Genomic DNA, 21,987 nt, shown 5'->3' with positions numbered 1-21,987 from the left:
AGTTGTTCATCAATATGTAAAAAAAAATATAAACATCAGAAACAGTCACTCAATCAATTAAAGTTTATTTATATAGCCCTTAATCACAAATGTCTCAAAGGGCTGCACAAGCCCCAGCGACATCCTTGGTTCAGATCCCACATCAGGGCAAGGAAAAACTCAACCCAATGGGCACAATGAGAAACCTTGGAAGGGATCGCCTCCTGTCAGTACGATTAGTTACTTGGTTAAACCAAGACAAGGCTAAGTCTGACATACCAATATGTGTTTTGATGCGTTCTTATAAAATATTATGATAGACGGTATCCAAAGCAGCGCTAAGATCAAGAAGCAGCAACATGGATGATGCATCATCATCCATCGTTAGCAAGAGATCATTGGTAATTTTTGTGAGGGCTGTCTCCCTGGAGTGATTTGCCCTGAAACTCCACTGCAAGGGTTCACAGAGATTGTTGGACGCTAAGTGTTCATTTAGCTGTTGTGCAGCAATTTTTTTTGAGGATTTTTGAGATAAAGGGAAGGTGGAACACTTGCCGGTAGTTTGCCATGAGGTCAGTATCGACGTTAGGTCTTTTGAACAGAAAATGAGTAACCACTTTTTTTTAATACTAAGGGACCAGTGCCAGGGGAAAGTGATACATTTATAATATTCAGCACCGATGGTCCTAATATTACAAACAGCTCCTTGATAAGTTTCCCGGGAATTGGGTCAAGTAAACATGGTGTTTATTTTGTCCCAAAAACAGTTACCTTTGCGAACTGCGTAACACGACTATTATATGTTTATATTCATATACAGTTGCGATCAAATGATTACATACACTTGTAAAGAACATAATGTCATGGCTGACTTGAGTTTCCAATCATTTCTACAAGTCTTATTTTTTTGGGATAGAGTGATTGGAGCACATACTTGTTGGGTCACGAAAAACATTCATGAAGTTTGGTTCTTTTATGAATTTATTATGGGTCTACTGAAAATGTGACCAAATCTGCTGGGTCAAAAGTATACATACAGCAATGTTAATGTTTGGTTACATGTCCCTTGGCAAGTTTCACTGCAATAAGGCACTTTTGGTAGCCATCCACAAGCTTCTGGTTGAAATTTTGACCACTACTCTTGACAAAATTGGTGCAGTTCAGCTAAATTTGTTGGTTTTCTGACATGGACTTGTTTCTTCAGCATTGTTCACACATTTGAGTCAGGACTTAGGAAAGGCCATTCTAAAACCTTAATTCTAGCCTGATTTAGCCTTTTCTTTACCATTTACCAAACAGCTAAATTTTTGTTTCATCTGACCACAGAACTTTCCTCCAGAAGGATTTATTTTTGTACATGTGATTTCAGATGAAACAAAAATTGAGCTGTTTAGCGACAATACCCAGCAATATGTTTGGAGGAGAAAAAGTGAGGCCTTTAATCCCAGGAACACCATACCTGCCGTCAAGCATGGTGGTGGTAGTATTATGCTCTGAGCCTGTTTTGCGGCTTTAAATGTGACAATGAAAAAGGACGTTTGCCTCCAAATTCTTCAAGACAACCTAAAATCATCAGTTGAGTGTTCCAACAGGACAATGACCCCAAACACACGTCAAAAGTGGTAAAGGAATGACTAAATCAGGCTAGAATGAAGATTTTAGAATGGCCTTCCCAAAGTCCTGACTTAAACTTGTGGGACAATGCTGAAGAAACAAGTCCATGTCAGAAAACCAACAAATTTAGCTGAAATGCAACAATTTTGTCAGGAGGAGTGGTCAAAAATTCAACCAGAAGCTTGTGGATGGCTACCAAAAGCGCCTTATTGCAGTGAAACTTGCCAAAGGACATGTAACCAAATTGTCAAGGGTATTTGTTGACGAACCCCAAGATGCAGAGGTGGAGGCAGGCATGGAGTGAGCAAACATGATTTTAATATAAATACTAAGACAAAACCAAACAAAGGGTTCAAACCAAAAGCGCACGCGTGGGCGGATAAAAACAAAAGGCCTTTAGCATAGAAGCTAACAAGAAACAAAAGGAACTTTAGCATGGAAGCTAGAGGATAACAAACAGCTTACCGCTACGTCGACCAGGACAAGATGTAGCAGGACAGGTAATAGCTGAAATGATGCCAGACACGACAGGTAGCAAAGACACAAGAGTGACATGAGGCAAGGACAATACAATGATCCAGCGCTGACTGGAGGAACAAAGCAGGTAAAATAGGACCTGGCTGATTGACACCAGGTGCGACCAGATGCCAATCAGCCACAGCTGAGTGAAAACAGGACACAGGGAGACAAACAGGAAGCTGAACTAAAATAAGAGCACTCGACTGGAACACAGAGGAGAAACTAAAACACAAACAAACTGTCAGGGGCAACTCTGACACAAATATTAACATTGCTGTATGTATACTTTTGACCCAGCAGATTTGGTCACATTTTCAGTCGACCCATAATAAATTCATAAAAGAACCAAAATTCATGAATGTTTTTTGTGACCAACAAGTATGTGCTCCAATCGCTCTATCACAAAAATAAAACAAGTAAAATACTTGTAGAAAGTATTGGAAACTGAACACAGCCATGACGTTATGTTCTTTACAAGTGTATGTCAACTTTTGATCGCGACTGTATATTCACTGGCCCTCTGAAGGCAGCCCCCAATTGCGATGTGGCCCCCACTAAAAATAAGTTTGACACGCTGCGTTCAAAATGGCTGGAATTCCTAAATGATGAATGCTTTGTTTGCCAGGGCAGCCATTTTCAAGGCAATATTTTTGATGCAAATCTTGCATTGTCTCAACATTTGCAGCAGTGTATTTTATGTGTACAGTTTTGCCCCAGCCAGGAAATCAATCATTGTCTTATTTGCAGGAGTAGTCCAAAAAAAAAAAAGTGGCATTTTCCACCTCATTTCCCTTAAACAGCCTCTTGGATTAATGTCTTCATTCATTTAATTACATGAAGGAGAGACTCAGGTTAGCTCCAGTTTCTGCTTTCTTCTTAATGACTAAGAATGATCAGTAATGGCCAGTAAACGCTGCACCAGCTTCACGAGCAGGCAAAGTGCCGCACAATGACTGTGACCTTTTGTGCAGGGAAGGGAATAGTTTGAAGGATGTTCCGTGTGAAACAATTGGAGGATGATTCAGCCAACGGGAGGTCAAGGTGAGACATGACAGTGTCACACAAACAGATAGGAGGTGCCTATTAAAAACAGACTCCCCCTAAGGATAAACAAAAACGCACTAACAGAATTTGACCCGCCATATGATTTTGCACCATCTTCTTCTCAACATGATACCTTTTGTGGTCACTATTCTGCTGCAAGAGGCTTTTCAGGTCACGGCTGCCAGTGAGTATGAAAATTAATGAGTTGTGTAATACAGTTCAACTACTGCATATAGGAGTAGGATACAGAAAATTTGTATTTTAATCTGTGATTGAGGATTTGGTTATGAAGATTTTGTTCTTTTGTGTTTGTGCGTAAAGCAAGGGTGTCAAATGTACGGCTCGAGGGCCGGATCAGGCCCACAAACAGGTTTTATACAGACCGCGGGATGAGTTAGCTCAGTATGAAAATTAACCAGAAATTTTTAAATCAAAGAAACTGCTGTTCTAAATGTGTCCACTGGATGTCGCAATAGCAATTCTTTGTATCTTTGTAGATGATGCTGCATGTGTGCAAAACAAACCACATGATGTTCTTTCGTCTTTCTGGTTTATTTGAAATAGGGACGGGTACAGAAACATAGATGTCTGTAACAGTCATCCAATGTATGCATCATAGTGTTTGTAGCCAAAGCTAATTTACAACACTCGTCCCCAACAACAACACAGATCTAAAATCATTAAAATGGGACAATAAAAAGAATGAGGCAAAGAGGAGTCGATTTTAATGATAATAGTAATGATACAGACAGTGTGCAAACTAGATAAAAGCCAATAATAATAATAATGTTAGTACATCAGTCGAGAAAATGATCAAACTACATACAGTGGGGCAAAAAAGTATTTAGTCAGCCACCGATTGTGCAAGTTCTCCCACTTAAAATGAAGACAGAGGTCTGTAATTTTCATCATAGGTACACTTCAACTGTGAGAGACAGAATGTGAAAAAAAATCCAGGAATTCACATTGTAGGAATTTTAAAGAATTTATTTGTAAAGTATGGTGGGAAATAAGTATTTGGTCAACCATTCAAAGCTCTCACTGATGGAAGGAGGTTTTGGCTCAAAATCTCACGATACATGGCCCCATTCATTCTTTCCTTAACACGGATCAATCGTCCTGTCCCCTTAGCAGAATAACAGCCCCAAAGCATGATGTTTCCACCCCCATGCTTCACAGTAGGTGTGGTGTTCTTGGGATGCAACTCAGTATTCTTCTTACTCCCAACACAACGAGTTGAGTTTATTACCAAAATGGATACATGTATGATACAGCAGAGGATTGAGAGAATGTCATGTGGTCAAATGAAACCAAAATAAAACATTTTGGTATAAACTCAACTCGTCGTGTTTGGAGGAAAAACAATACTGAGTTGCATCCCAAGAACAACATACCTACTGTCAAGGTATATATGTTAAAGAGCTATTTCTATAGTACTGCTCATTAGGCATGGCTAAATAAGCCAGATCATTATTATTTTACAATTATGATGAATTCAATTTTAAGTTCCTATTATTATTATTAGTAGTAAAGTATTATTGTTGTTATTATTATATTTATTATTATTATTATTATTATTATTATTAGTAGTAGTAGTAGTAGTAAAAGTATTGTTTTTAGTAGTAGTAGTAGTAAAAGTATTGTTTTTATAAGTAGAAGTAGTATTATCAATATATGTCAAAGAGCTATTTCTATAGTACTGCTCTTTAGGCATTGCTAAATAAGCCAGATCATTATTATTTTACAATTATGATGAGTTCAATTTTAAGTTCCTATCATTATTATTAGTAGTAAAGTGTTATTATTATTATTATTATTGGTGGTAGTAGTAATATTAAAAATAATTGTACGATATTACTATATATGTAATAACAGCTGTTTCTAACATGTTGCCACTCTGCTCAAACTAATAAGCCAATTTTCCAAATAATTTCCAAATAACAGCAAACTACAATTGATAATTGATAGTAATCGTATCAAAAAAAGGACAAGAATTCTAGAATGAATTTCTCTCTGACATGTTTTCCATCATCGCTTTTTGTTCTCTAATGTAATCAGCGTATAAATGAGACAAAGGAGCTGTCTAAAATGTTTAATCGTGTAATGATAAATATTTCTGTAATTCTGGAAGTTGTTGTGCAAACTGCAAATTCCTCATGCATTCCTCTTGTATCATCTCTGTCAAACTTTTATTATGTGCGTCCACTCAACTTGAAGCAGAGTCAGCAGCAACGATATTAAAATAGTTTCTCTCGCTTATGATCATCATCCCAGCACTCCTGCTTGTCTTCCTACTGCCCTTAATTACAGTCTGGAAGAAGAGATTGGCCACCAGGTGCTCATCGTGTTCATTATGTCTTGATTCTGCACAACTGACTGCTGTGGTCATAACGATGTTCCTCCAGAGCTGTATTCAACACACACTGTGATGTATATCATCATCCTTAGCGTCGTTAGCATCATCAGCAGCACTCCTGTTGGTTGTTTTATAGACTCCTCTCTTTATGCAAAATGCAGTGTGCAGGATGTTGTCCTGCCTCGGTCTCTCTCTTCAACCAACCGTATGAGGCAGATGGCGGCTCCCCCACTGACTCTTAGTTGTCTGCAAGGTTTTTTCTTGTGAGGAAAAGAAGACCTTGCCATAACTTCTGTTGTCATTTTAGAATTCCTTGTTAATAAAGTGTGTAGAAAAGTAAACATGATGTTAAAAATATTATAATGAGGGGAATACTGTGACCTATGGGCATTTTTTTGTGGTTCTTATATCTATGCCGCTAAATAAGCTGTACACTGACTACTCTGGAGCTTACTACAGGCGAAAAGTGGGGTACACATTCATGCATTCACTCGCAGTGCCAACATTTGGGAACCAGCATGAGGTGATAGCAAAAAGGCAAAAGTATGATTAGTCAATGTTATGTTTTGAATGGAGTTCAAAAAAGGCGTCAAAAGCTTTTAAAGACAGTGAGAGGCTCAACACCCAGTAGATGCACTAATAATAATATAATGATTATTATAATATTGGTGTGTTACGATTATAATGATTATTATTATCCACTTATGATAATCCTCCACCAAACAGCTAGGTGTGTTACTAGGTATACGGTATACCTAGTAACACGCCTAGCTGTTTGGTGGAGGATTATCATCAGTGGATACTTGCCAACACTCCCGGAACTTCCGGGAGACTCCCGAAATTCAGCGCCTCTCCCGAAAACCTCCCGGACGAAATGTTCTCCCGGAAATCTCCCGAAATTCACGCCCCCTCCAGCTCCATGCGGACATGAGTGGGGACAGCCTGTTTTCACGCCCGCTTTCCTGTTATATAAACAGCTTGCCTCCCCAATCACGTTACAACATCTACGGAATTTAATAAAAAAACTGCACACACAAGGAGACGAAGCAGAAGAAGGAGGAAGTTACAGCCATGGCGACGCCGTCTGTAATAGAGTGATTCTATGTTGTCTGTTGCCATCTCCTGGTGAATGTTGGCTATAGCGTCATGGGGTTGCTTTTTGATTGGCCAACGATTTACGTGGTGTTGCGCACCTGACGGCAAGTGACTCTTCAGTACGGCACACAAATGGCAGAACAAAGGTTACTCAAATACTGAAAGGTAAGTGTTGTTGTTGTTGTTTTTAATAACCAGCAAGCACAGTACAGTTAGTAGAACAACTGTGTTTTTATTACTGTGTATTTGAATAGGTGCTGTCTGAAATTTCTATTTCTTTTATTTATATATATATATAATAAAATAAATATATATAGCTAGAACGCATTGAAAGTCAAGTATTTCATATATATATATATATATATATATATTTTTTTTAAATACTCAAGTTGGTGAATTATACTTGTCTCCTGTTAACCACACCCCCTGCCCAAACCACGCCCCCAACCACGACCACGCCTCCCCCCCCACCTCCTGAAATTGGAGGTCTCAAGGTTGGCAAATATTCGGGTATACCGCCCATTCAGATACTAATCATCCAAGTTTGAGATCAGCTGATACTGATCACGTGTATTAATATTAAATTTTTTCAATTTAATAATGGTGAGTTGTTGACTGTTTAACAAAATCAAGACGATATTTATTCCACTCTTATTACATACATTTGTTTGTTCAAGTTAAAACACCACTGATTGTCACACACACACACACACACTAGGTGTGGTGAAATGTGTCCTCTGCATTTGACCCATTCCCATGTTCACCCCCTGGGGGGTGAGGGAGCAGTGAGCAGCAGTTTGTGCCGCACTCGGGAATCATTTTGGTGATTTAACCCCCAATTCCAACCCTTAATGCTGAGTGCCAAGTATGGGTCACATTTTTTTATTTGTAGTCTTTGGTATGACTCGGCCAGGGTTTGAACGCACAACCTCCCAGTCTCAGGGCGGACTCTTTAACCACAAGGCCACTGAGCTGGTTAAAACAAACAAAACAAAGTTAATAATACACAATAACCAATAAAAAATTTTGCAGAATTTGTAAACACTAAGAAAAACAATAAAAAAAGTTATTTGAAGATCATTGATTTAGAAAATAAAGAAAGCGATGTATTCATTATAGTGTCGACACTATACTGATACTGTCCTTGGATTTGGTGTCGACACCACCAATTTATGAATCGAGCTATGCCCACCCACAGTAGTTATATTATCCTCTCTCTAGACCCTTATTAATCTATAGTATGTTTCGGACTATAAGGCACACTTAAAATCAAAAATCAACAATGCGCCTTATAACCCGGTGCGCCTAATGTATTTATTTATTCTGGTTGTGCTTACCGGCCTTGAAGCAATTTTTTTTTGTACGGAGTGTAATGATAAGTTTGACCAGTAGATGGCAGTCCCACATAAGATATATGTGTGGACTGCAAGTTGACGTTCAATAAACGACGCTTGCAAGTACCGTTAGCAAACAACGCCAAAACGTTGATGTTTTGTTGTGAATACAGAACATTACGCACGGCGATCAAAACTGTATCAACATGTTTTAGTTTTAACTATTAAATGAAAATATGACTTGGACACTGTGTGTTGTCAAGCTTATGAGATGTGACAAAAGTGTAAGCCACTGTGACACTATTGTTAATTTTTTAAATGTTTTATGTTTTTTTTAATGGCTTTGATGATAATGTAAATGTGGGCTTTCTAATGACTGCTTTGTTGGAATTGTTATTAATAATGATATTATTAATTTTTGTTTGACTGCTTTTGGATTTGTGCCTTTTTTGTGTGTCCTCTCAGTTGTTCTGTGGTTTGCTGTTCTGAATGTTGCTAGTCAGAGTTTTAACAGAAAATAAAAATAAAAATGTTTGAGTACAATTTTGGTAAGCTATGAAGGTGCCCAGCTTGATGGAAGGTGAAGCATTATGGCTACCATAGTCAGATGTACTGTGCTTCAACATATGGGTGTTATTATTGTGTGTGTAAAAGGACTCCATAATGTTAGCTAACATGAGGCATGTTATCTGGCGTTCTGTTTCAACCTATTATACAAAACCAACTTTTCTTTCCTATTGGTATTTGCTGATGTGTATTTGCGATCTCCATAAGTCCCAAAAATGTGCGCGAGTCCGCCATTGTAGTCCATGTCGTAGTCAGTGATATCCTTCTTATATTCTATTCCCTTGTTTTGAAGCATTCATCCTCCTACCATTTAAATCCTCTTACCATTTAAAGTAGCGTACAATTCTAACTTACATCTGTCGGTAGACTCGCTATGGAAGCGCTAAAAACTACTGGTACAACAAAGATGGCGAGGAGAAGACACTGTCGAAGTGGAGACACGTGAATTAGACACCTTACAAAACGACGCATCCTGAAGAGACGGTCAGAAAGCAGTTTGAAGACGATCCATAAAACATAAACTACACACAAATTTTAAATATACCCAAAAGAAGACCCTTTCAATGCGCCTTATATTCCAGTGCGCCTTTTGTATGAAAATAAACCCAGATAAATCTGCTCATCTGCAGTGCGCCCTATAATCTGGTGTGCCTTATGATCCGAATAATACGGTACTTGTTCATTTCCTGTTAATAGCTGTTTAATTTCTGTGGTTCCATTTACACTTGTTAATCTTTACCGAGCATTCATTTCTTGGGGTTGTTACAAACTAGCTTAGCGGTTACCATAACTATTAGCATGCCTTTTTCGGGCTTGCTCTCGGTGTGTAACGTTTTTAGCCTCTTCCTCCAGTGATAATATTACTTGATAATGATACTTAATATATTTAGAAAAACGACGTTTATTTGCCGGCATGGAGGTGATTAGTATTAACTTAGGGTGTAGCGGCTCCTCACTGTGTATGGAGACACATAATTAGCTGCTGGACAATATCAATCAATCAATGATTATTTATATAGCCCTAAATCACTAGTGTCTCAAAGGGCTGCACAAACCACAACGACATCCTCGGTAGAGCCCACATAAGGGCAAGGAAAACTCACACCCAGTGGGACGTCGGTGACAATGAAGACTATGATAAACCTTGGAGAGGACCTCAAATGTGGGCAACCCCCCCCCCCCCCCCCCCCCCCCCCCCCCCCCCTCTAGGGGACCGAAAGCAATGGATGTCGAGGGGGTCTAACATGATACTGTGAAAGTTCAATATAAAGACAATGTCAGCCAGGGGGGATCGACGTTTGTGTTTAGCATTAAAAGGTATTATTCTGCAATGGCGATCACTTACTTTTTCACGCAAAAGAGACACTTTGCATATTTAGAATCCTACTTAAATAAATGACGACAGCATACATGATGAATACAAACTAAAAAGTGTGAGTCTGATAACAATAATAAAATAACAATAGCGAATAAGTAATATTGAACACCAAAATGGGGCCACAAACACAATCTTCTTTAGGGCCACACTAAGACATTCACACTCACATTCATTAAGTGGAAACTGGAGCCAAAATGGCTGCACAGAAGCCAGCAAAGGGAAGCACTACTGTATGTGTTACCTGCTGAGTGGCCTTGTGGTTAGAGTGTCCGCCCTGAGACTGGAAGGTCGTGAGTTCGAACCCCGGCCAAGTCATACCAAAGACTATAACAATGGGACTCATTGCACAAATGTTTGGTACTCAGCATCAAGGGTAGGAATTGAGGGGTTAAATCACCAAAAAAAAAACCCGAGCGTGGCCACCGCTGCTGCTCACTGCTCCCCTCACCCCCAGGGGGTGAACAAGGGGATGGGTCAAATGCAGCGGATAATTTCACCACACCTAGTGTGTGTGTGACTATCAGTGGTACTTTGCTTCAACTTTTCATTATCCGTGAACCTGTCTTCTTGAGTCTTTCAGAATTGCAAACCAAGCCCATAAAACGATAATCTTGATCGGACATGCATTCTATTTTCAAGCGTCCTGTTCCACCTCTACTGCAGGGAGACGTTCCCTCCAGGGCCCATGTGTGGAGGGGGGTAACAACCTCCACTTTACCCGGCAGGGGGTCCCTACAGTTCCGCTCTTGGCTCGGAATGATGAGGCCATCGATTCATTGCAACTCTGTCACTTTAGTTATGTTTTCCAAAAAGCCAACTGGACAACCTCTAATGTACCCTGAGGTATTGTTTGGTTTGCTGTGGGAAATTATGTAATTTCACCTACTTGTGTTAAAAATATTTTTTTGCAAACCATCATTTATTATCTGTGCTGTCTAGAGCTCGGCAGAGTAATCGTGTAACACTCTTCCATATCAGTAGGTGGCAGCAGGTAGATAATTGCTTTGTGGACTTCGGGAACCTGGTTTGTGGTGATCACAATATGCAGACGACAGTGGGAGGCAGTGTGCAGGTAAAAAGGTATCTAATGCTTAAACCAAAAATAAAGCTTAGGGATGGCTATGCAAAACTAAACTAAAACTGAACTGGCTGCATCCATTCATCCATTTTCTACCGCTTATTCCCAATCAGGCGGAAGGCGGCGTACACTCTGGACAAGTCGCCACCTCATCACAGGGCCAACACAGATAGACAGACAACATTCACACTAACATTCACACACTAGGGCCAATTTAGTGTTGCCAATCAACCTATCCCCAGGTGCATGTCTTTGGAGGTGGGAGGAAGCCCACGCATTCACGGGGAGAACATGCAAACTCCACACAGAAAGATCCCGAGCCCGGGATTGAACCCAAGACTGCAGGACCTTCGTATTGTTAGGCAGACGCACTAACCCCTCTGCCACTGTGAATATCATCCCTCAACAAGCGCAGTGAAATCATTTCAACATGCCGCCACAGACGGAAACACCTCCTAGGTAACACATGAGCCAATCACCACACCCTACGACTGCCTGTGGATATATATATATATATATATATATATATATATATATATATATATATATAAACGGTGTAAGAGGGGATATTGCGCCTGCCTCACAATACGAAGGTCCTGAGTAGTCCTGGGTTCAATCCCGGTGTCAAGCCAAATTTGTGCCCAGCCGAAATAAGTGCCCAGGGGGGGGTGTACGCATGCGCGCACCTGCGCAGTCCACAGGTGCGCCGGGCAGTTTTTTGGCAGGGCGGCGTCATTGTCAAACCAACATGTGTGTAGCGAGAGAGAGACTGTCCACTATTTTTAAAAGCTTAACCCACCAAAATTAAAACTACTGATTTTTTTTTTGTTTCATCCTGCTGTTTCTTCATATTTGATAGCCTAAGACAATATATATCGCAGTAACTTTGGTATGATACGGCTTTTCTTTTAGCTAAAAATATCAGCAAATCCACAGGGGCAATTATTTCGCAAGCCGTCCCATACACACTTTATACAATAGGGTGGGCATATATTTCGCTCTTAAGGTGCTAAATATATTCCCTGACACGCTTGGGCACTTATTTCGCAGCGAGCACTTATTTGGCTTGACACCGGGCTTGGGATCTCTGTGTGGAGTTTGCATGTTCTCCCCGTGAATGCGTGGGTTCCCTCCGGGTACTCCGGCTTCCTCCCACTTCCAAAGACATGCACCTGGGGATAGGTTGATTGGCAACACTAAATTGGCCCTAGTGTGTGAATGTGAGTGTGAATGTTGTCTGTCTATCTGTGTTGGCCCTGCGATGAGGTGGCGACTTGTCCAGGGTGTACCCCGCCTTCCGCCCGATTGTAGCTGAGATAGGCACCAGCGACCCCAAAGGGAATAAGTGGTAGATAATGGATGGATTTATGTGTATGTATGTATGTACATATATATATATTTGTACATACATACATACATATGTATGTATGTATGTATGTATGTATATATATATATATGTATAAATATATATATGTGTATATATATATATGTATATACATATATATATATGTATATATATCCATCCATCCATTTTCTACCGCTTATTCCCTTTCGGGGTCGCGGGGGGCACTGACGCAAAGTAAACAAAAACATAATGCTGGACAACAGCAAAGACTTACAGCGCGTGGAGCAGACGGCGTCCACAAAGTACAGCAATAAACTCGAAAAAAGTCAGGGCGTGATGTGACAGTACACCTACTTTGAGACAAGAGCTATAGTGATGCATGGATGGTGATGGTTTGAATTCATATCCAACAATTGCGAGAACGATTGTCTACTGTCAATATCGGCTGCTGAATTTCATTTTTTTATGTTTTCTGCTGGTGGTGTGCCACCGCATTTTTTCAATGTAAAAAATGTGCCTCGGCTCAGAAAAGGTTGAAAAACACTGCACTAAGCTACTACCATGAATTGATTGACATGGACCTCGACTTAAACAAGTTGAAAAACTTATTCGGGTGTTACCATTTAGTGGTCAATTGTACAGAATATGTACTGTACTGTGCAATCTACTAATAAAAGTCTCAATCAAGCAAAAACACTCCAACACACTAACTGCTACCGCTCCCTCACCTCACTTGCCCACTTTCTTACTTACGTCACTCACTTCACATACTGCCATTCTGAAAGGAGCACACACACACATACGCTACAATCGCAACAGTCCTTAGATTTGGAGAAAGATGCCATATAAATGATCATTACTCCATCATGGTTATTTGTATATAATCTGTGTGCCCGTGCAGCCTTGGACCCTTGCTCTGCCTACAGCAGCTTAAACGAGCCATGGAGGAACACCGACTATCACATCAACCAGTCATCTGGGGTGCCTCGGTGCGACAACCACATGTCCGGAGAGTGGTACCGCTTCACCGGCATGGCAGGGGACGCCATGCCCACCTTCTGCATCCCCGAGAACCACTGCGGCACTCACGCTCCCGTCTGGCTCAACGGCAGTCACCCACAGCCGCAGGAAGGCGTGGTCACGCTTCCTGTGTGCGCCAGCTTCGGGGACGACTGCTGCCAGTGGAACGCCAGCGTGGACGTGAAGGCCTGCACCGGCGGGTACTTTGTGTACCGCCTGCCGAGACCTGCAGTTTGCTTCCATGTGTACTGCGCTCGTGAGTAGACTTCCTTCAACACCCCTTGTACCTTTAGGGACGGCGTGGCGCAGTGGGAGAGTGGCCGTGCGCAACCCCAGGGTCCCTGGTTCAAATCCCACCGAGTACCAACCTCGTCACGTCCGTTGTGTCCTGAGCAAGACACTTCACCCTTGCTCCTGATGGGTGCTGGTTGGCGCCTTGCATGGCAGCTCCCTCCATCTGTGTGTGAATGGGTAAATGTGGAAGTAATGTCAAAGCGCTTTGAGTACCTTGAAGGTAGAAAAGCGCTATACAAGTACAACCCATTTATCATTTATTTATTTACCTCCAGGAATGATTGTTACTATTATTACGTCCTGCAGATTTCTACGACATCTGCGATGACGTTCCATGCGCCGGTCCGAGATGTCCTGACTCGGAATGTCGCTGTGCTCCTGGAACTGTTTTGGGACCGGACGGACAAACATGCCTGGGTGAGACAGGAAGGAAGAGACCAGTAGATAAGTCCAATAAACAGGAAAACCTGGAACAATACCGACAGAAATCCATCCACTTGTCCCTTTCGGGGTCGCAGGGGGTGCTGGTCGCGGGTTACACCCTGGACAAGTCGCCACCTCATCGCAGGGCCAACACAGATAGAAAGACAACATTCACACTCACATTCACACACTAGGGCCAATTTAGAGTTGCCAATCAACCTATCCCCAGGTGCATGTCTTTGGCGGTGGGAGGAAGCCGGAGTACCCGGAAGGAACTCACGCAGTCACAGGGAAAAAAAGGCAAACTCCACAGAGAAAGATACCGAGCCCGGGATTGAACTCAGGACCTTGGTATTGTGAGGCACATGCACTAACCCCTGTTCCACCAAAACTGATTTTTAGGGATATCGTGTGCTTGAGTTCATGGCTGTTGTTCCACAACACTGTTTATACACCAATATACTCTCTCTAAAATTATCTAGAAAGCGCAAACAATACCCCATTTACATGTCGTGACCTAAAACGTAACCAAATATATATATATATATATACCTGATTGCCCTCTCAACGGAGAGTGCTTACAGACATCAGTCGTTTACCAAGCAAAGGTAATACGCAAGGACATTAACACATCCGACACGTACGTAGGATTAACCGAAGGAGCGTTCAAAACAAGATGGAATAATCACAACGCCTCCTTTAGAAACCAGACTTTGCGGAATTCTACAGAGCTCAGCAAACACATTTGGAACCTCGAAGACAATAATGTTGAATATTCAATAACATGGCAAATTCTTGCATCCAGCACACCTTACAACAGTGGTAATAAAAGATGCAACCTATGCTTAAAAGAGAAACTGTTTATTATATATCATCCAGGTCTATCATCCCTCAACAAGCGCAGTGAAATCATTTTAACATGCCGCCACAGACGGAAACACCTCCTAGGTAACACATGAGCCAATCACCACACCCTACGCCTGCTTGTACCTACCCATTCTGTGCTCTATATAAACCATTGTATGTGAATGCTTCCATTAAAATCTCCTGATGATTGAGGGAACCCCTCATGAAACAGATCTGTAGAGATGAAGTAGTCTTGTGATTTTTTCCCACACCTACATATTGCGCTCTACCACGGTATCGAGCACTATTCTCTGGATAATCCAATCAAGACATATATATATATATATATATATATATATATATATATATATATATACACACACAGAATGGGGCAAAAAAGTATTTGCAGCCACCGATTGTGCAAGTTCTCCCACTTAAAATGATGACAGAGGTCTGTAATTTTCATCATAGGTACACTTCAACTGTGAGGGACAGAATGTGAAAAAAAAAATCCAGGAATTCACATTGTAGGAATTTAAAAATATATATTTGTAAATTATGGTGGAAAATAAGTATTTGGTCAACCATTCAAAGCTCTCACTGATGGAAGGAGGTTTTGGCTCAAAATCTCACGATACATGGCCCCATTCATTCTTTCCTTAACACGGATCAGTCGTCGTGTCCCCTTAGCAGAAAAACAGCCCAAAAGCATGATGTTTCCACCCCCATGCTTCACAGTAGGTGTGGTGTTCTTGGGATGCAACTCAGTATTCTTCTTCCTCCAAACATGACGATTTGAGTTTATACCAAAATGGATACATGGATGATTCAGCAGAGGATTGGGAGAATGTCATGTGGTCAGATGAAACCAAAATACAACTTTTCAATGCGTTTTCTTTATTTTCATGACTATTTACATTATAGATTGTCACTGAAGGCATCAACACTATGACTGAACTCATGAGGAGTTATGTACCTAACAAAAAAGGGGAAATAACTGAAAAAATGTTTTATATTCTAGTTTCTTCAAAATAGCCACCTTTGCTCTGATTACTGCTTTGCACACTCTTGGCATTCTCTCGATGAGCTTCAAGAGGTAGTTACCTGAAATGGTTTTCACTTCACAGGTGTGCTTACAGTACTGTAAATACAGTAGATTGCAAAAGTGTCACTTAAGTGACTGCACTTTCTTTTCACCCTCATCTGTATCACTCTTTTATTCCAGCCATTATTATTCTTACTTGTCTTTACACCTCACTGTTCTGAATTCAGTCTAGAGTTCATCATCTCATCCACATGAGTTGGTAATGAAGTCATTTAGCTTGTCTTACGCTGAAGTTAACGTGCTGTGTGACCCGGGTGTGTGTGTTTGTGTGCAGATGTGAATGAGTGCGAGACGGCCAATGGTGGCTGTGCAGAGGTGTGTGTCAACACCAAAGGCTCCAGACGCTGCGAGTGTGGTCCAGGCCGAGTGCTTGAAGAGAATGGAGTCGACTGTAAAGGTACATTCTCTCCATACACTTTTAAATAACAATATTGTTGAATAGCACACTTTTTAAATAACACTTTTGTTGAATAGCACTGATGTTTTTTTTTCTTACGCTGCCTGTTCCAGGTGTGGCAGCAGGTTGCCATGTCAACAATGGAGGCTGCAGCCATGGGTGCTCATCCCTGCTTGACTCGCACCTGTGTCACTGTCCTAGGGGGCTGCAGCTGAGCAACGATAAACGCACATGTCAAGGTACAAGTGTGTGTGTGTGTGTTGCTGAGTTAGTGTTAATTAGTTGGGTGTATTGAACACATCGCAGCACAATAATAATTACCAACTTTTTATTTATTGGTTTTGTCACGCCAAATGCCTGAAGGACCCCAATGGGGGCGTGAGAATACAAAGTTATATGACTCGTAAGGGTTACAGATACAAATTTAGCGAAGCAAAAATAGCTTGAAAGGTTAGCAAGCTGGAATGCTAATATTTTTTCCTTACCGTTATTTTTCACCAATGACAATCAGCCAGGGCTTCACGGTAGCAGAGGGGTTGGTGCGTCTGCCTCACAATACGAAGTTCCTGCAGTCCTGGGTTCAAATCCAGGCTCGGGATCTTTCTGTGTGGAGTTTGCATGTTCTCCCCGTGAATGCGTGGGTTCCCTCCGGGTACTCCGGCTTCCTCCCACTTCCAAAGACATGCACCTGGGGATAGGTTGATTGGCAACACTAAATTGGCCCTAGTGTGTGAATGTGAGTGTGAATGTTGTCTGTCTATCTGTGTTGGCCCTGCGATGAGGTGGCGACTTGTCCAGGGTGTACCCTGCCTTCCGCCCGATTGTAGTTGAGATAGGCGCCAGCGCTCCCCGCGACCCCGAAAGGGAGTAAGCGGTAGAAAATGGATGGATGGACAATGAGCCAATTATAATGCTTTTAAAACAGGCGGCTGTGTGGGCTGCTTTAAGCAAGTTATATGACTCTTGAGGGTTACAGCTGCAAAATTAGCGAAGCAAAAATAGCTTGAAAGGTTAGCATGCTGGAATGCTAATATTTTTTCCTTACCGTTATTTTTCACCAATGACAATCAGCCAATTATAATGCTTTTAAAACAGGCAGCTGTGTGGGCTGCTTTAAGGTCCTTCCACCCTCATTGGGGTCCTTCAGGCATCGGAGGGTCTGTCACGCCAAATGTCTTCCGGGGGGAAGGTTTTTGTAGGGGGGAAGAAATTTGGCGTGACAGTGTCAAAGTGTCATCATTTCTAGATTTTAAATTTTTTGGTGACATGAGGAATATTTTTCAAATATTGTTGCAATTTAACTGTATTTAATTGCATTTATAAAGAGCCTATGTCCTGAATATAAAATTAATTAATTTAATGAAGGGTATTTACAAAAATAAATGTTTATGTCTTGGCGCCAAATAACATAATCAAATGTCCATCCATCCATTTTCTACCGCTTGCCCCTGTCGAGGTCACTGTAGCCTATCTCAGCTGAATTCGGGCGGAAGGCGGAGTACACCCTGGACAAGTCGCCTCCTCATCACACAGACAGACAACATTCACACTCACGTTCACACACTAGGGCCAATTTAGTGTTGCCAATCAACCTATCCCCAGGTGCATGTCTTTGGAAGTGGGAGGAAGCCGGAGTCCCCGGAGGGAACCCACACAATCACGGGGAAAACATGCAAACTCCACACAGAAAGACACCAAGCTCAGGGTTCCAACCCAATACCCTCTTATTGTGAGGCATACGCACTAACCTCTGTATCGCCGTGCTTTCAAAATAAATATTAAGTGAAAAAAAAATTTAGGTTTGGGAAAATGTAATAATCAGAATTACAATATTTAGACATACATGTCACTGATCTAATGATCATACTCTTAATATTTGATAGAAAGACATTTTTATATGCAGTACTATAGATTATAGAAATCCCTCATTTTAGTTAAAAGCACAAAAATGGTTTACAACCCTCTAAATATCTTTTTTTTAAACCCTTTAGACAAGACATAACACCATTTAGTCACCTTTACACTATTTTATTTATTTATTAATTTCTTTGATAGTGGTAAATCAAATAATGCTAATGATGATGTAGATTAATCATTGAATGTTTTAGATGAATCATGATTGACTCTGATTGTTTTCAGCTGCTCACGGTCCTCCTATGATTAAGGAGAAGGGACAGCTGTGTGCCCCTTTTGTCTGTCTTTAATGTTGAAGGAGTGAGGGCTGAGACAGTTTATCTACCGCTAAATAAGTCTTATTTTGATGATTCTGAAGTCAACCACGGAGAATATTTTTGTTGGTAAAAATAAATGATGATCATTTGGAATCTAGAAATATCTCCGCGAGTGCTTATTAAGTATTTGGTGAGTCATAGACCTCCTCCTCAGGAGACTACTTTCCTATCTTTATTTTTATTTTTTCAATCTTTTTTGAACGCAAGAGTAGGCGTAACAAGTAGATAAACTGTCTCACTCCTCACTCCTTCAACATGATAGACAGACAAAGAAAGCACGCACACATTGGAAGATCTAAATCAGGGGGCTCAGACAAGCGGCCCGCGGGCCAATTGAGGTCCGCAGGACGTTATTTTGCGGCCCCCACATTAATATGAAAGTTCAATGTTAATTCGGCCCGTGATTTTTATATGAATGGTGCTTGATGGTTTTGTGTTATTTGGGTCCAACATGGCTCTTTCAACGTTCTGGGTTGCCTACCCCTGCCTTAGTGGAAAAGCGGCAAATAAGTGAAAGCGTCAGAAACGTTGCCATGGAGACGAAGGTTTTCTTACGTGCCTGGCTGCAGTCACACCGCGACACCTCTCCGTCAGTAATAACAGTCCCCGATAACCTGGACCAATTCAAACTGTTATTTTTTTTAAATTATTGTTTAATTTGCGTTGCCTCACACGATGAACACTACATATATTTGTATATGGGAGCTGTCAGTTTTTTGCGCTCGCTATCCCGGTACTTTCCCGGCTATTATCCGCTGACCGCCGTGTTGCTTTAAGGAGGAAAAGCGGAAAGACACACATTGCGGAAATAACATTATTATCCGTGCGTCGGATAAATACAAATATATTCTGCAACCCCAAACATGTCTTTTTCATAACCTGCAGTGAAGAGAAGGGTTAGTGATGTGCAAAGACAATTCCAGGAAAAGTGGGAGATGCAATATTTCTTTGTTGAACACAGGGGTACCCCAACGTGTCTTATTTGCACAGAGAAAGTTGCGGTGCACAAGGGATACAATTTGAAACGTCATTATACAACTAGACATGCTGAGGAGAAGTGAAGTGAAGTGAATTATATTTATATAGCGCTTTTCTCTAGTGACTCAAAGCCCTTTACATAGTGAAACCCAATATCTAAGTTACATTTAAACCAGTGTGGGTGGCACTGGGAGCAGGTGGGTAAAGTGCCTTGCCCAAGGGCACAACGGCAGTGACTAGAATGGCGGAAGCGGGAATCGAACCTGCAACCCTCAAGTTGCTGGCACGGCCACTCTACCAACCGAGCTATGCCGCCCCAATACAAGAAGAATACAAACATTTTTTTTTTTAAAGAAATCTTTTCTTGCGGCCCAACCTCACCCAGACTGTGATGTTCTATAATTTTTATTTATTTATCATTACTTAAAAAAGATTTGAATTAACTAGTTTTTGTCTTCATTTTTTTCGGTTGAATTTTAAATTTTAAAGAGTCAAAATTAAAGATAAACTATCATTAAAAATGTAATTTTCTTTTTTTTCGTGTTTTCTCCTCTTTTAAACCGTTCAATTAAGTGTTTTTTTCATCATTTATTCTCTACAAAAAACCTTCCGTGAAAGGGAAAGAAATATACGACGGAATGACAGACAGAAATGCCCATTTTTTTATGTATATAGATTTATTTATTAAAGGTAAATTGAGCTAATTGGCTATTTCTGGCAATTTATTTAAGTGTGTATCAAATTGGTAGCCCTTCGCATTAATCAGTACCCAAGAAGTAGCTCTTGCTTGCAAAAACGTTGGTGACCCCTGCTTTAATGTAATGCAAGATTTGCCGTATTTGGAGGAACTTGATATCCCATCGAACCTAAGACAAATTACATCCAAACTACGCTACAACCTCAGAGAAAAGTGGCGAAGCGCAGTTTATGAGACACAACAGAGAACTGTCAGGAGAATCAGATTTAATAACTTTTTGGATTTTGTGGAAATACATGCCAAGATGCTTTTGGATCCGTTGTTTGGAGACATTAAGGACCAATTAACAACGAAAAGGCACCTCCCAAGAAGCAAGAGTGAATTAAAACCAATCAGAGGCAAAAGCAGCAGTTTTGCTACTTCAGTAGCTGTGAATACAGACCCAGCAGGATGCATTGTAAAACAATCATCTGTAACACAACAACCTGCTCCAAACCCACCCAGTGTTATCTTCCCTTTATGTGGATATTGTCACGGCAAACCTGCTCTGATTGACTGCTCACAATTCAAAACACAGTCACATGATAAGAAGGTTGCATTTTTAAGAAGGCCTGGATATTGTTTTGGTTGCCTACTAAAAGGTCATCTAACCAAAAATTGTAAAAGAAGATTTATGTGTCAGGTTTGCAAAATGAAACATCCTACTGTACTTCATATTCCAAGTGAAAAAGGCCCAAGGCAGGAAAATCAAGCAAAGCCTACTGCTGAGACAGAATAAACTCCTATAAACAGGTGCTCTTGTTTCAGCCAGTGATGCAACCGGGGCAGGGAAAGACTGTGCACTTGCAATCGTTCCAGTCAGAGTTGAAGCGGGAAAAGGGAACAGGTATGTTCAGACCTATGCCTTCTTCGATCTAGGCAGCATGGCAACATTTTGCACGGAGAATCTAATGAACCAACAGAATGTGAAAGGACGCAAAACAGAATTTATTTTGCGAACAATGGGACAGGAAAAGCCTGGGAAGACCAATTATGTCAGAGGACTGGAGGTTGGAGACTTGGAAGGGTTCACATAACTGGACCTGCCGAAAGTGAATACACAGAGCAAAATACCTGTCTCAAAGGAAAGCATCATCACAGAGGCTGACTTGAAGAGGTGGCCATATCTTGGTGGCATCGACTTAAAAGAAATTGAGGCAGACATTAAACTTCTTATTGGGACTGATGTTCCTTGGGCAATGGAGCCGTGGAATATAATAAACGGTCAAAAAAATTGACCAAAAGCAGTCGTAACCATACTGGGATGGGTGGTAACTGGACCACTCAGTTGCATTGCTACAGAACATGCTGGGGCCATTGCAGTGTCAACTAACATAATCTCAGTAATTGAGCTGAAGGACCTCCTCATCAGACAATGTAACCAGGATTTCTCTGAGAACTTATATGAAGAGAAAAATGAGATGTTAGTTTAGGATAAAAGTTTTATGGAGATCGCCTCAAGTTCAGTGTTTCTTAAAGATGGTCACTATCATCTGCCACTGCCTTTGCGGGATAAAGACAAAGTCATGCCTGATAACTATCATATGGTAAAAAAAAACATACACTGTATCTCGTGAAAAAAATTAGAAAGGACATGATGTATGCTGAGGAATACACATCCTTCATGGAGGACATTTTCAGAAAGGAT

At 41.0% G+C, this 21,987-nt stretch overlaps 1 protein-coding gene across 2 annotated transcripts in view; it reads left to right on the top strand.

Moving 5' to 3' along the window:
- The first annotated feature begins 3,216 nt into the window (after window positions 1–3,216).
- oit3 (oncoprotein induced transcript 3) overlaps window positions 3,217–21,987 on the top strand; it is a 36,177-nt gene continuing 17,406 nt past the window's right edge. For both annotated transcript variants that reach the window (XM_061909938.1, XM_061909937.1), the window contains exons 1-5: window positions 3,217–3,340; window positions 13,211–13,585; window positions 13,930–14,040; window positions 16,272–16,394; window positions 16,508–16,633. In XM_061909938.1, coding sequence (XP_061765922.1) covers window positions 3,256–3,340; window positions 13,211–13,585; window positions 13,930–14,040; window positions 16,272–16,394; window positions 16,508–16,633 — 820 coding nt within the window. In that variant the 5' untranslated portion in view covers window positions 3,217–3,255. The remainder of the gene's footprint in view (window positions 3,341–13,210; window positions 13,586–13,929; window positions 14,041–16,271; window positions 16,395–16,507; window positions 16,634–21,987) is intronic.

This window comes from Nerophis ophidion, linkage group LG09, assembly GCF_033978795.1.
Source record: "Nerophis ophidion isolate RoL-2023_Sa linkage group LG09, RoL_Noph_v1.0, whole genome shotgun sequence".
NCBI lineage: Eukaryota > Metazoa > Chordata > Actinopteri > Syngnathiformes > Syngnathidae > Nerophis > Nerophis ophidion.
This window is presented reverse-complemented; position numbering and strand designations above follow the sequence as displayed.